Below are 14,872 nucleotides of genomic sequence, written 5' to 3'. Positions count from 1 at the left end.
CAGACAATAACTTGTGATCAATAAAACATAATTGCACAGGACTTGTGTGGAAAGGAAGTTATCAATTCAATGCTTGGAAATACATGACATAATATTCCTCAACCTTTAGATGCCCGTGAGACTTGATTGTGTTCTGAGGGGATGACAACTCAAACATCAGGGTACAGGTGTGAATGACTACCTGCCATTAAAGTGTGTTGCAAGTCAAAACTGCAACAGGAGTAGATTCTACATTGATTCCTGTTGACTATGGTCACTTGGTTGTTTGATTCATTTAGTTTTTAAATTATTTAACTTTATGTACAGTACTGTGCAAAAGTCTTAGCTATTATATGTAAAATCTCTCTCTCTCTCGGGCTTCCAGCTGGTTATAGGTATCCATTTTAACCGATGTTTCGATGACAGACTCCTCTGTTTTCATCAGAGATGATGCCTAGGCACATCCAATCCAGTGGTATATAGACCACCGTCATCTGTTCCTCCTGATTGGTTAGTCCTCAACCAATCAGGTTTCTGCTGTCCCACTTCTCGAATTCCAGTTCTTTCTGAGAGCGAGTTCTTCAACTTCGTTAAAATTCCTATTCTCTAGTTTCATTTCAATGGCTTCCTTCAGGCAATCCCAAAAGCCATTGTAGTTTTGTGCCATTGAAGTCAAACCCATGGCCATTTCTAACGCAATATTCTACTACTGCTGATTTCTCCAGGAAACCCAAACAGAGATGCCTCCTGTGCTTTTTGATGCGGGTTTCCACCATGTGCCCTGTCTGACCGATATACACTGCTCTGCATTCACAAAGAATCCTGTAGACACCAACTGTCCCGAGTCCCTGATTATCTTTGACCCGCACAAGCTGGAATTTCAGCTTCCGTATGGGATGGTGGATGCTACTAATCCAGTATTTTTTCAGGATCCTGGCAATCCTTACAGAAACCATAGAAATATAGGGAAGACAGGCGGTAGCGATGGGCTCCTCGTCGTTGTTAGGTTTCCTGGTTTTCCCATCAGTCCTTTTATGGGAACAATTGATTTCTTTCACCTTGTAGCCATTCTGTAGGAACATCACGTCTAGTCATTTTATCTCCTTGTGGAGATTCTCTTGGTCCAGAATAGTTTATGCACGGTTAATCAAAGTGGAAAGAAACGCTGTCCATTGGGAAGCGTGACGGTGGCTGTTATTGTTGAGGTATAAGTCCGTGTGAGTGGGCTTCTGATAGACGCCATGTCTGAGGCTACCATCTGGTTTCTGTTGTATTAGAACGTCCAGGAATGGGAGACAATCATTCTTCTCTATCTCCATCGTAAATTGAATGTAGGGATGTATGCTGTTCAGATGATTGTGGCACTGTTGGAGTACTTCAGGTCCATGAGGCCACACTACGAACAATTGGTTTATTGATCATTACAGAATGTCTCTCTGGTGCTTCCTGTTCTCTCTTTTCTCCCTTCCCCTTTTCCCCAATCATGATTCCCCTCTCCTTGCCTCCGTCCCACTCTCAGTCCACAACAGAGATCGGGCTTTTCGCACTCAAGTATGTCATGGATTTTTTTTATGGCGGCAGCAGGACATTGCAATATGTAAAATCCTTATTACTACATTACTACAGTACCGTGCAAAAGTCTTAGGTACTCTTGCTATATATATAGAATAGAAACAGTGAAAGAAGCATTTACACAACTGTGCAAAAGTCACATATATATGGGCACGCACGCACGCGCACACACACACACACACACACACATATATATATGTGACTTTTGCACAGTTGTGTAAATGCTTCTTTCACTGTTTCTATTTTCTTTTTAGAAACACTCTCTAAAAGGTTTTTATCTCCTCAACCTCTGCACCACAGATTCAGATGCAGTTTCCAGGCAGCAACTAGGCTTCAAGCTGTGTAGAACAGAGGTTCTATCTCTCTGATATTTGGAGACATTAAAAAAAATAAAATAAAGCAGATAATTAAAAACATGGCGTAAAATAATATTTCAAAAGACATGCAAAGAAATATCAAATTACAACATTAAAAGGTATGCCTTCTCCTTTGGCACCTCATCTGAACTACATCATAATTATCATCAAAGGATCTCAGTTTCTTTTCACCAGCCTGACACAGGATCTGAGGTAAATTCTAATACGACAAGGTCCTGTTACTGGACACAATGGGACCGTGGCCAGTTCCCTTGAGAACTGCTGCTCTCAGCCAACAAGAATTGTTTCATGATTTGCTGATGTAAACCCAGGCTTACTCAGCTGTCAGTATTTTTACTGGAATCTGGCTGAACCTCCAACCCGCAAGAGGTGGAGCCAGCTTTTAGACCTCTTTGATTCCTTTAGGAAACAGATGAGTTAAGTCCAACTCATCTTGCACACAGGCTGTGAGGGCAGGCAGTTTATACTGATGCAAATTCTAGACTCATTTTATTGGGGTGGTGAAATTTATTGGTAATAGATATGTGTGGTACTTTTTGCCAGACAGTTAGAGTGTAGCTATAGAGACGTATTGTTGCAATTATACACGTTACTGGTGAGTACTTTTGACAGTTTTGATCTACTCATTTAACAAAGGATACACTGGTAATGGGAAGCAGTCCAAAAGATTCACAGAGTTAAGTCCTGGGATGAGAGAGTTGTCCTATCTTGATAAGCTAGAGGGATATTGCTTGGGCGAAGGTTCGAAACCTGGGGTCCACAGCCCCTTGGTTAATGGCAAGGATCCATGGCATAAAAAAGGTTGGGATTCCCTGGTTTAGAAGAATAAGGGGTGATTATATTGGAAGATATAAGATCCTAAAGGTGACTGTAGACTTTGAGATATTTCCACTAGAGGGAGAATTTGAATCGGGGGGTCAAATAATTAGAATTAGTTACAAATCAGGGAGGAGTCATTTTAAACTGATAGTTGTCAGATTTTTTTTTCTCTCTTAGCGATGTGAATCTCTGTCCATTAAGACTCATCTCCGAAAACGAGCAAAATTGCCTCTGTAGTGTCAAATGGAATTGTGAAATTGTTCAAGTATGGAACTTAAGTTAATTTGAATAATGAATACTTAATTTTCCAAAAAATCATAAATCAGTATAGATACGCTTTATTGGCTCTTTAATGCTTTTAAGCAAAATAATAGTTTTATCTGTTTAAATATTATTGCTGGTCTGGTAATTATTTTGAAAGTTTTAAAATGCTATACTTATTATGCAATAAGCATACACAACAGTTCATTTCTATGTGACAGGAGAACACACATCATTGTACAATAGTCTGTTTTATTATTTCAGATGGTATCATTGCACTTTGGTAAAATATTCAGTTTATTATTATACTGTACTTTATTTCCCACTCAGGATCAATAACATATTATTATTATTATATCTACTTAAAATACTCAGTCCATCTGTAGAATTTCAATATCATTTTGATTATATGATTGGCTATTAAGTGTAACATAATTGAGACATATTTATTGTTAGAACTGACAGTTTTGCAACATGTGAAATATTGGCCATCAAATGCAGCAGAAAGTTTGTGATTAATGCTTAAGGACTCTGCACTCCCAATTTTATTAAAGCTGTGCTGAAGAAAGATTCACTCATGCCTTTGTTGGCTACTGCTGCTGGACCACACATGGTGTTACTAAAGTGAACAAGAGCTGAGAATTGTTTGTAATAATCCATTTGAGTGGAAAATGGGATTCCAAAATGTTATACCAATAGATTATTTAATTAGTCATGCATAGAAAAATTTAGCCGTTTAGGAGAGCTTTCAAATAGTTTCAGTATGAGTTCACTAACTTTTGAAATTATATTTGAATCTGACTGTATACTTTCAAACTATTTTTATAGACTTTGAAGAAAACCAAGCTACCTACTGTACTTTGAAAAGCAGCAATGACTGTAAAATGTCATTTCATTTACTTAAATATGAAAATGGAGAATCACTTCTTTTTGACCTTGAACAATACGGTAAGATTAACAGTAGATAGTTTCATATCCGTGCATAAAAGCCTGGTACATTTCTGTCATGCCACAAGATGGTAGATAAATGTGAGGCAAAAATAACCAATTTTCAACAATGAGTATGAATCTGTTAAATTACATTAAGTACAGTCCAAATGTTACTTGTCACACTTCAGTTTTCAACACCATTTCTAGAGAAAATTTCCAAGTCACATTCAATTAAGTGAAATGTTCTGTTGATGAGACAGGAATAATTAAGAGATGAATGCACAAGCATCATAGCAACCAATACATTGTGAAGATACATTAAAAAAAATCCTGGAAATATCCAGTAAGTCAGGTAGCTTTGTGAAGAGTGAATCACTGGATAATGTTGTAGCCCAGTGACTTTTTATCAGAACCAGGCAGAACCACTAGAGCATCACAATATTACAAATTGGGATGTCATGTTGAAGGCATTGTTGAGGCCTAATTTGGAGTATTGTGTGCAGTTTTAGTCATCTATCTACAGGAAAGATCTAAATAAGATTGGAAGAGTGCAAAGAAAATTTACAAGATGTTGCTGGGACTGGAGGACCTGAGTTATAATGAAAGATCGAATAGGTTCGAACTTTATTCCCGAGAGTGTAGAAGATTGAAAGGTGATTTGATAGTGGTGTACAACATTGAGGAGTATAGAAACAGGAAAAAGCCTGCTTGCACTTACCCTGAGGTTGGTTGAGACTACAATTAGAAGTCATGGATTAAGGGTAAAAGGTGAATTTTTTTAAGGGAACGTGAGAGTGTGGAATGAGCTGCCAGCGCAAGTAGTGCATGTGAGCTCGATTTCAATGTTTAAGAGAAGTTTCGATAGATATGCGATGGGAAGGGTATGGAGGGCTGAGGTCCAGGTGCAGGTCAATGGCATTAGGCAATTTAAATGGTTCAGAATGGACTGGATGGGCAGAAGGGCCTGTTTCTGTGCTGTAGTTTTCTGTGACTCTGCAGCAGATTAAATAACTAATCAGACATTAATCGTCAGAGAGCATTTGATCTCAGAAAGGAATAGGTATGTCGCAGACAAACTACTTCGAATAACTTTAAAAAGCAAAAGCTGCAGATGTTGAATACCTGAACTGTAAAAAGCAAGTGCCGAAAGTGTGTGAGTTTCACTTTGAAGTGGCAAGAGTGAGATCCGTTGAGAGAGCTGAAACCATTGAAAAGTGCAAGTCTCATTGTGTTGGGTTTCACTTCGAAGTAGCGAGAGCAAGGTCCGTGTGAGAGCGGGATCCATTGAAAAGAGCGATCCTTCTTGTATGTGAGTTTCACTTGGGCCAATAAAGGGAAGTGAGGTTTAAGCAGACCGGTCATTGTGGGAGTGGCCATGGTATGAGTCGACAGATTTAGAGTGGGGAACTGAGGCTTTAGCGAGAAGGGGGAGGAGGCCAAGGTCCCAGAGAAAATTTTGGAGCAGCCATTGTGTGAGTGGGCTGGTGTAGGATTCTGAGGTCCGAGGATTTGGCAGGAGGCTCAGGTGAGTAGCAGGTAAAGACAGGTAAGCTTCTGTTATTGTGGTTAACTAAAAAGATACCAAATTACAACCAACTAAATAAAATTGGGATGCAGGATCAGGTGATGTGTTGTAGCTGCATGACACGGAAGCTGGTGACACCCCATTGTGGCTCCCGGTGCTCAGATCTGTAGATTGCTCGAGGAATTGTGGCTCAAAGTTGATCACCAGGAATCTGAGCTTCAAACTTGGTGATGCATTAGGGAGGGGGAAGAGATCCTGCACACTGTGCTTGAAGAACCTATTGGATTAGCTTCAAATTTGGTCTATGGCCAGGGACAAGAGAATGTGGCTGTGAATGAGGCAGGTAGGGGAGTCTTAGAGGCAGTGCTGAACAGGCCTCAGCCCTTGAGCTTGCCCAATGGGTCTGAGATTGTTGCTCTCTTTGAGGATCAGTATGGGGGCTAGAGGAACGATGTGTGTGGCACCATGGTTCAGGAAGCCATTCAAGAGCAAGGAGTGAAGAGAAATGTAGTTGTAATTGGGGATAACATTGTCATGGGAAAAAAACATAGTCCTCTGTTTCGAGAATTGAAACTGAAGGCTTTGTTGTCTGCCCAATGCGTGGGTTTGGGGCATATCATCTGACCTGCAGAGGAATTTGGAGTGGGAGGTGAAAAATCCAGTTGCTGTGGTCTATATCAGTACCAGTTATGCAGGAAAAACAAGGAAATAGGTTACGTTGAAGGAATTTGAGCAGTGAGGGATTAAACTAAAACAAAACACCAACAAGGTAATAATCTCTGGATTGTTACTTGAATGACGTGCAAGTTGATGTAAGGTTGATAAAATTGAGAGCTAAATGCGTGGCTCAAAGTCTGGTGTAGAAGAAGTAGGTTTGAATTTGTGGAACATTGGCACCAGTATTGGGGAAAGAAGGAGTTGTTCTGATGGGACAGGCTCCACCTGAAGCATACTGGGACCAGGGTCCTGGCAAATCAGAAAACTTGGGCTGTGAATAGGTCTTTAAGTGAAATAGTGGGGGGAGCGACCAATAGAGCGACAAAGTATAGGTAAAGTAAAAAGGAAGGAGAGTGCAAGGGATGTCTCCAGAATAGAGAACAAGACAAAAAGTTTAGAAAGGGATATGAATTTAATGGCATACAATATGGAGACAAAATTGAAAGGAAAGGTGGTGAAAACAGGACTGAAGGTGTTATATTTGAATACATACAGCATACAGAATAAGGCAGATGATCTTGTAGCAAAGTTAAAAATTGTCAGGTATGACATTGTAAGATATTCTTTCAATAACGAGAGAAAAGATAAAATGTAAAGTTAAGCTACCCAATAATATAAAAGAGGATCCAAAGGATATATAAATAGTAAAAGAGCCGAGCCTGGACATTGGACCACTGGAAAATGATAATAGAGAGGTAGTAATGGGGAACAAAAAAATAGTGGATGAACGGATTAAGAATTTTGCATCAGTCTTTCACAGTGAAGATTGATGCAAAACTTCAATATTCCCTGCCATTGACTTGCATTTAATGCCTAGACTGTGAAGAAAAATGTGGCATGTTTAAAAGAGAACAAAACGCTTAAGCAACGCATACAAAATGCTGGAGGAACTCAGCACCAGGCAGCATCTATGGAAGTGAATAAACAGAGTAAACAGTAAATTAAATTAAATTAAACTCATGAGCTTTGAAGAAGAATCTTGGCCCAAAACATCGACTGTTTACTCTTTTCCATAGGTGCTGCCCGGCCCACTGAGATCCTCCAACATTTTTATGTGTGTTGCCTTAGATTTCCAGCATCTGAAGATTTTCTCATGTTTGAAATCCTATACTTAGATCAGTTTTTGGTTGGCTAGAGAGAACAGAACCCAGTGGAAATTGAAACAGCACAATATCATTATCATTATCAACAACATGTTGAAACATTTTGTTCCTTTCGCAGAATGTCCCTTGCCACCAAATGTTTCTGTGATAGTTTTGGGAATTTCTTTGGCTATCCTTGTTGTTGGATTGGTTATTCTCTTTATCTGGAAAATGTTTATATCCATTCATGACCGCAAAGAGGTAGCCAAATTTGAAGCGGAACGAGCAAAGGCTAAATGGCAAACGGTATGTATATATTGTATATATGTAATGTAATTCTGAAACATAAAACACTTGAAAATCTATAAGTTAAAGCCATGCATAGTTCTGCCAAATACATAAAGCTATTGTAGATAATGTAGCATTTACTACTAAGAGCCAATTTGATAAGAGTATGTATAAATTTCAAAACTGATTTCTGTTATTAATATTACTGATATGATTGTAATATAACTTGAAATAGTAATGAACTATAGCTTACATAAACCACAGCAATAGAGGTAGTTCAGAATTGCTTCGCTGGCTTAGTATGCAACACCTTATAAATGTTTCTAACACTTCTTACTGAATTTATATATTTTGTATTTTCAGGGCACAAACCCACTTTACAAGGGTTCAATTTCCACATTTAAAAATGTGACCTACAAACATGATTATGAAAAAATGGAATTTACTACATTTAGGAATTAATCATTAATTTATTGGAATATAGTAAGTTCTACAACAAGGACAAATGTATCTTTTTATTTCTTGTGATCTCCAGTACAGCTATATTTACCTGTTAAACCTGTTTTAGTTGCCTGCCTACCATGTGTAGGGATCACAAGAGCATATGTATATTTTGAATATTTTATGTATATTTTGGAGTGCTTGTGATGATCAGGATGTGAAATCTTGGGGAAATATATTCATCTTGTGTGATAATATTGGAACTGATTTATTATTGTCGTATGTACTGAGGTGCAGTGAAAAGCTTGTCTTGCACACTGTTCATACCGATCAAGTCGTTTCACAGTGTACTGAGGTATTACAAGGTAAAACAATGACAGAATGCAGAATAAAGTGTGACAACTGTGGAGAAAGTACAGTGCAGGTAGACAGATGCAAATTTCCAAGTAAATTTATGATCAAAGTACATGTACAAGCCTAAGATTCAATTTCTTCCAGGCATGATCAATACATCCATAACAGAATAATAACCATAATAAAATTAATAAAGGACCACACCAATTTGGGCATCCAACCAGTGTGCAAAAGACATAGTCATAGTCATACTTTATTGATCCCGGGGGAAATTGGTTTTCGTTACAGTAGCACCATAAATAATTAAATAGTAATAAAAACATAAATAATTAAATAGTAATATGTAAATTATGCCAGGAAATCCAACTGTGCAAATATAAACAGAAAGAAATAATAATAATTAAGTAAACAATACATATCCAGAATATGAGATGAAGGATCCTTGAAAATGTCCATTGGTTGTGAGAACATTTCAATGATGGGGTAAGTGAAGTTATCCCCTTTGGCTCAAGAGCCTGATGGTAGAGGGGTAATAACTGTTCCTGAACCTGGTGATGTGAGTCCTGAGGCTCCTGTACCCCTGTCTTGATGGCAACAGTGAGAAGAGAGCATGACCTGGGTGGTGGGGATCTGTGATGATGGATGCTGCTTTCATCCAGGTGCAAGGTAGATTGTGAAGTCAGGAGTCCATCATTAGGGAACCATTCAATAATCTTCTAACAGTGGTTCAGAAGCTGTCCTTAAGCCTGGTGGTACGAGCTTTCAGGCTTTTGTACAGTTTGCCCAATGAGAGAGGGAAGAAGAAAAAATGTCTGAGATGTGGATAATATAGAGAGAGTGCAGAGGAGATTCACAAGGATGTTGCCTGGATTGGAGGGCGTAACTTATGAGAATAGGTTGAGTGTACTTGGCCTTTTCTCCTTGGAGCAACAGAGGATGAGAGGTGACCTGATAGAGGTGTATAAGATGATGAGGAGCATTGATCATGTGGCTAGCCAGAGGCTTTTTCCCAGGGTTGAAATGGCTAACATGAGGGGGCGTAGTTTTAAGGTGCTTAGAAATAGGTACCGAGGGGATGTCAGGAGTTAGGTTTTTCACACAGAGTGGTGGGTGTGTGGAATGCACTGCCGGTGGCAGTTACAATAGGGTCTTTTAAGAGCCTCTTAGATAGGTACATGGAGCTCAGAAAAATAGAGGGCTATGCACTAGGGAAATTCTAGGCAGTCTCTAGAGTAGGTTACATGGTCGGCACAACATTGTGGGCCGAAAGGCCTGTAATGTGCTGTAGATTTCTATGTTGTATGTGTGATGTCGTCAATTATGCTAGCTGCTTTACTGAGGCAGCAAGAATTATAGACAGGTTCCATGGAGGGGATCTGGTTTGTGTGATGCACTGGGCTGTGTCCTTAAGTCACAAGAGTTTCTTGCAGTCATGGGCAGAACAATTGCTACTACCAAGCCAGGATCAATCTAGATAAGATGCTTTCTATGATGAATTTTAAAAAATTGTCAAGGGCTGATGGTGACACCAAATTTCTAGAACCACTGGTGAGTTTTCTTGATAGCGGTATCTACAGGGTTGAACCAGGGCAGGCTGTTGGTGATGTCCACTCCTAGGGAGTCAAGGCTCTCAATCCTCTCGACCTCAGTCCTGTTGATATAAACAGGAACATGTGCAACAGATTGTCCATTTATTGTCTCAGCACTTACATTCACTTAATGCAACGAAGTGATTGAGGCAGATACAATCATCACCATCATTATGTGTCGTGCCGTTTAACCTGGGCGATATCATGGTCCCGTGACCATGACTGCTCTTGGCAAGTTTCTCTAAAGAAGTGGTTTGCCATTGCCTTCTTCTGGACAGTGTGTTTACGAGACAGGTGACTCCAGCCATTATCAATACTCTTCAGAGATTGCCTAGCATCAGTGGCCATATAATCAATACTTGTGATGTGCACCGTCTGCTCATACGACCGTTCACCACCTGCTCCCATGGCTTCACATGGCCCTGATTGGAGGGGCAAAGGGACTACACCTTGCCCAAATGTGATTTACAGTCTATCAGAGGGAAGGAATACCTTACAAAATCTAAAAGACACTTGGACACGTACAGGTAGGAACAGCTCAGGTGGATATGGACCAAAGAGAGGCAAATGTTACCCACTTAAATGGGCATCTCCATTTGCATGGACAGGCTTTAAGTTCAGTTAAATCCTCTAGTGCCTTCTCTTTATTATAATATGTTACATCAAATATTGGTTTCCTGATATTTCTGATTAATTGATAGTTTCCTCAGTACAATTGCTTAACAGTTATTTCCTTATACTTTGTACTTTTATACTTTATTGTCGCCAAACAATTGATACTAGAGTGTACAATCATCACAGCGATATTTGATACTGCTCTTCGTGCTCCCTGGAGTACAAGTCAATAGTAAATATTAAAAACTTAAATTATAAATCATAAATAGAAAAGGGAAAGTAAGGTAGTGCAAAAAAACCAAGAGGCGGGTCCAGATATTTGTCCTCCAATATTAATCCGACTAAAAATGCTTCATATAAACTGCAGGAGCCATGTATCTATTTTCTATTTTGTCTTGCGTGCTTGTTATGGCTCATGGTAATTTGTCACACGGGTTGGGTATGTGGTGGAAGCTAATGAGTATAGTTACGTATTCACACTTTGTCTTAGTTTAGTTTAGTTGAGAGGGAGTGAGCCGGGGGTGATATTTTCTTGTTGACTGCGTAGTTACGCTTAATTATGCTAATTTGAATGCTAATTACTCATTTCATTACATTGCTATTTTAGTTTCGTTAGTTTTTTTTAATCACTATAAGATCATTCATCTTTGCTGGTTTCAAAATAAAGGAATGAATGTATATTTTTGGACTTCAAACTCAGAAGCGCAATTCCCATACTCAGTCTCTCAGCAGTTTTGGTTTGCTTTTCAAGTAACCACTACATAAAGTACATGTAATGCAACCTACAGCTAATTTATTACACAACATCTAAAATGCAAGCTACTCGCCCTTGTGTGGTCCCTTAGATTTGATCCTTTCTTCAGTTTTAGCTCTTCTAGTACTGGTAAATAATACAATAACTGTCAAATTAATGTGGAAGAATATGTTTTATGTAATGTTCCAATGTTCTGGCCAGTATTTGTGCTAATTATCAAGTCATTGTGATATGTCTGTTTGTGGGAGCTAATTTGGGTAATTTGTCTTTCAAGTTTCTTTTTATATATTATGAAAGTAATTTCACTTCTTAAAAAAAAAGTTTAGGATAACCCAAGTTTTATAGACACTCTTTGACTTCATTCTGGAGGGGAATTCATTGATGAAGCCACTGAGAATGACTGAATCAAGAATGTAGCCCTGCCATCCTTTCTTCTACAAGGTATGGCCCTAATCAGCTGGGAGCCAATCTGTTTGCCCCTGCTTCCTAAAGTCTTCTGTATCGCTTGGGTTTCCTGATGCCAAGCTCTCTCCAGAATCAGTTCTCCTATCCTTATTGGACAATAAGGTCATGAACCAAATCCATGGCATTGGTGAGCAGATACTCTGTCTGGTCATAGACAGCAACAAAGTGAAGAGACGATGGATGCGTCCGCTTTTTTGTGGATAGCACCTGCTTTAGTAATTTTCCATCTTAAGAAGCAGACATCTTTTTTTTTGGATGGTTTAGTATTATATAGTTGTATGGTGGGGTGGAGATGTGTCTCTACCAAAGAAGGTATAAGGCACTCCTTCCCTCCTCTAGCCTACGGGTCACGCGTGGGCGAGGTGTAGCACCTGCTTAGCCCCCGATCAGGATCACGTGAAGCCACGGGAGCAGGTGGTGGATGGTCGTATGAGCAGCTGGTGCACATCACAAGACCTGGTTATGCAACCACTGATGCCAGGCGGACAATCTCTGAAGTGTACTGATAATGGCTGGAGTCCCCTGTCTTGTAAAGACACTGCCCAGAAGAAGGCAATGGCAAATCACTTCTGTAGAAAAATTTGCCAAGAATAATCACGATCATGGAAAGACTGTGATCACCTACGTCATATGACATGGCACATAATGAGCAAACGAGTACTATCTATATTGTACTGCTTCCATTGTTTCAGCTAATTAAAATGCATGGAGTCTTTGTTGTGTTTTTCTCCTGATTGGCAGCCTACCTTATGTGCTGCTGGCAGTTGTTTCCTGTTTAGCGGCATGATAGTGACAGAAATAAGACTTTTGGAAGCTGTTTCTTCTACAAATGGAAGCTCTGATGTGAGCCATCGGCAATTTCATGATGTTGGATTACATCTACACCGCTTGAGGTGATCATCTGTGTGACGATGCTGTTGGTTCCATTCAGAGCCCTTTTTTATTTGCAAGATGGCACCAAGCTGTGACCTCAGTCGCAGCTCATATTTGGTTGTTTTTTTTTCATTGCTTTCTAGGTTCATAAGGATGGCCTTGGGGACCGAGAGCAGTGTTGGGGGTCAGGTTAGTGTTTAGGGACATGGATGTGAGTGAATTAGAGACCATTCCGGAGTCTCCACTTTCCAAGGCCAGTGACATAGACGTAGACATCGATGGTTGGATGTCTGGTCGATAGAAAGTGAACGAGGGGCTACCAATTCAGTAAGTTGTCTGGAGTCAGAATTCTACTTGGGAGGAGGAATGTGTTCCAATGATCCGCCAGGTTTGCAAAGCGGCGAGACTGGAGTTTGTAGCCTCATGTTGGAGGACCATCATCGGCGAGTCCAGAGTTCGAAGCTTAGTGTTCAGTGATTGGCGTGTTCTGTGATCGATGCCAAGTATCAAGGCCCAGGGGTCAAATCGGAAATCCAGAAGTCGAGGCCCATTGGCTGGAGCTGAGCTGGCGAAGTCAGAACCCAGTGTCTGCGGGTCAGAGTCCACTGGGGGCTTGTCCTGAGGTTAAAGGACTGTGTATGTGGGTGGGAGGGAGAAATGGGGTTTCTTTTGTTGCTTGTTGTATTGTGTTTTGTGTCTGTGCTGTGGGTGCTGGTTGTTAAGGCAAACAACATATTCCCCTGTAGGTATGTTCTTGTGTACACATATTAAATAAACTTTAGTCTTGAGACTTGAACCTTCTACAAAGAAGTACATCCATGTTTTCTCGGCAATACACCTAACAGTGATTTCAACGCTACTTCCTTTTACAGCATACCAACTCTAGCTTTGGAAAGACTCCGGCCACATTTGAATGTAGATTTTTTTTTAAATTTCCCCATTCAACTTCCATTATATTGTCTGAATATTTACCATGAGAGCTCTTGAATATTCTGCTCAAAATATCACAGTCCAGATGGAGATTTGATAAAGATTTACAAAATTATGAGGGATATAGAGAGGGTAAATGCAAGCAGGCTTTTCCCACTGAGGTTGGGTGCAAAAACAACCAGAGGTCAAGGGTTAAGGGTGAAGGGTGAAAAGTTTAATAGGAACATGAGGGGAAACTTCTTCATTCAGAGGGTCATGAGAGTGTGGAATGAGCTGTCTGCACAAGTGGTGCATGCAAACTGGATTTCACGTTTAAGTGAAGTTTGGATATATACTTGGTTGATGGGAGAAGGCAGCTTAAATGGTTTCAGCGTGGACTAGATGGGCTGAAATGCCTGTTTCTGTGCTGTACTTCTCTCTGACCCTATGACACTATACTTGAAGAACTTCTGTGTGTTTCACCTATAATGCATATAGCCCTCTTGTTAGTGTTAGTTTACCGAATAATGCAGCTATTCGTCCGTTTGATGTCATGGTCTACGTAGACCAATCACTTAACAGGGCAACACACACAAAATGCTGCAGAAACGCAGTAGGCCAGGCAGCATCTATGGAAAAAGGTACAGTTGACTTTTCGAGCCAAAACTCTTTAACAGGATTGGAGGAAAAATGCTGAGGAGTAGATTTAACAGGTGGGGGGAGGGGAGAGAGAAACACCAGGCGATAGGTGAAACTTGGAGGGGGAGGGATGAAGTAAAAAGCTGGGAAGTTGATCGGTGAAAGAGCTAGAAAGCCATGGAAGAAAGAAAAAGGGGGAGAAGCACCAGAGGGAGGCGATGGGCGGGCAAGGAGATAAGGAGCGGATGGGAAATGGTGAAGTAGGGCATTAAAAGAAGTTTGAGAAATCAATGTTCAAAGTCACGTAATAGGGCAGGCAACAACACTTTAACTCAATGGCTGGGCAAAGATTAAATCTGTACCACAAATCTCCACTTTAACTTTCAGGCATTACTTGATTTTAATCCCTCTTCCGTGATACTAAATTTACAATTTTTACAATTTCTTTCAGTTAACAACCTCTTATTTGCTAGGACTATTAATATACATTCAGGTTGTGCCTGCTTCTAGCCTTCAGAAGATCCTATTTCTAAAAAAATGCTAATACTTGTGTTGGCTCATATTAGCCAATACATACCCTCTGTGCACATCACATAAGTAACTGCAGATGCATGAGGAAAATTCTTGAAAAATCTTGGATTTTTTTAATGTTATTTAATTCATGGTGAGTATAGTATAAAGGT

At 39.9% G+C, this 14,872-nt stretch overlaps 1 protein-coding gene across 2 annotated transcripts in view; it reads left to right on the top strand.

The window, feature by feature from the left end:
- Positions 1-14,243, top strand: part of itgb6 (integrin, beta 6) — a 67,097-nt gene extending 52,854 nt beyond the window's left edge. For both annotated transcript variants that reach the window (XM_063052316.1, XM_063052315.1), the window contains exons 13-15: positions 3,837-3,956; positions 7,402-7,568; positions 7,914-14,243. In XM_063052316.1, coding sequence (XP_062908386.1) covers positions 3,837-3,956; positions 7,402-7,568; positions 7,914-8,012 — 386 coding nt within the window. In that variant the 3' untranslated portion in view covers positions 8,013-14,243. The remainder of the gene's footprint in view (positions 1-3,836; positions 3,957-7,401; positions 7,569-7,913) is intronic.
- Positions 14,244-14,872: the final 629 nt, after the last annotated feature.

The sequence above is a fragment of the Mobula hypostoma genome, chromosome 6 (genome assembly GCF_963921235.1).
Source record: "Mobula hypostoma chromosome 6, sMobHyp1.1, whole genome shotgun sequence".
Taxonomy (NCBI): domain Eukaryota; kingdom Metazoa; phylum Chordata; class Chondrichthyes; order Myliobatiformes; family Myliobatidae; genus Mobula; species Mobula hypostoma.
This window is presented reverse-complemented; position numbering and strand designations above follow the sequence as displayed.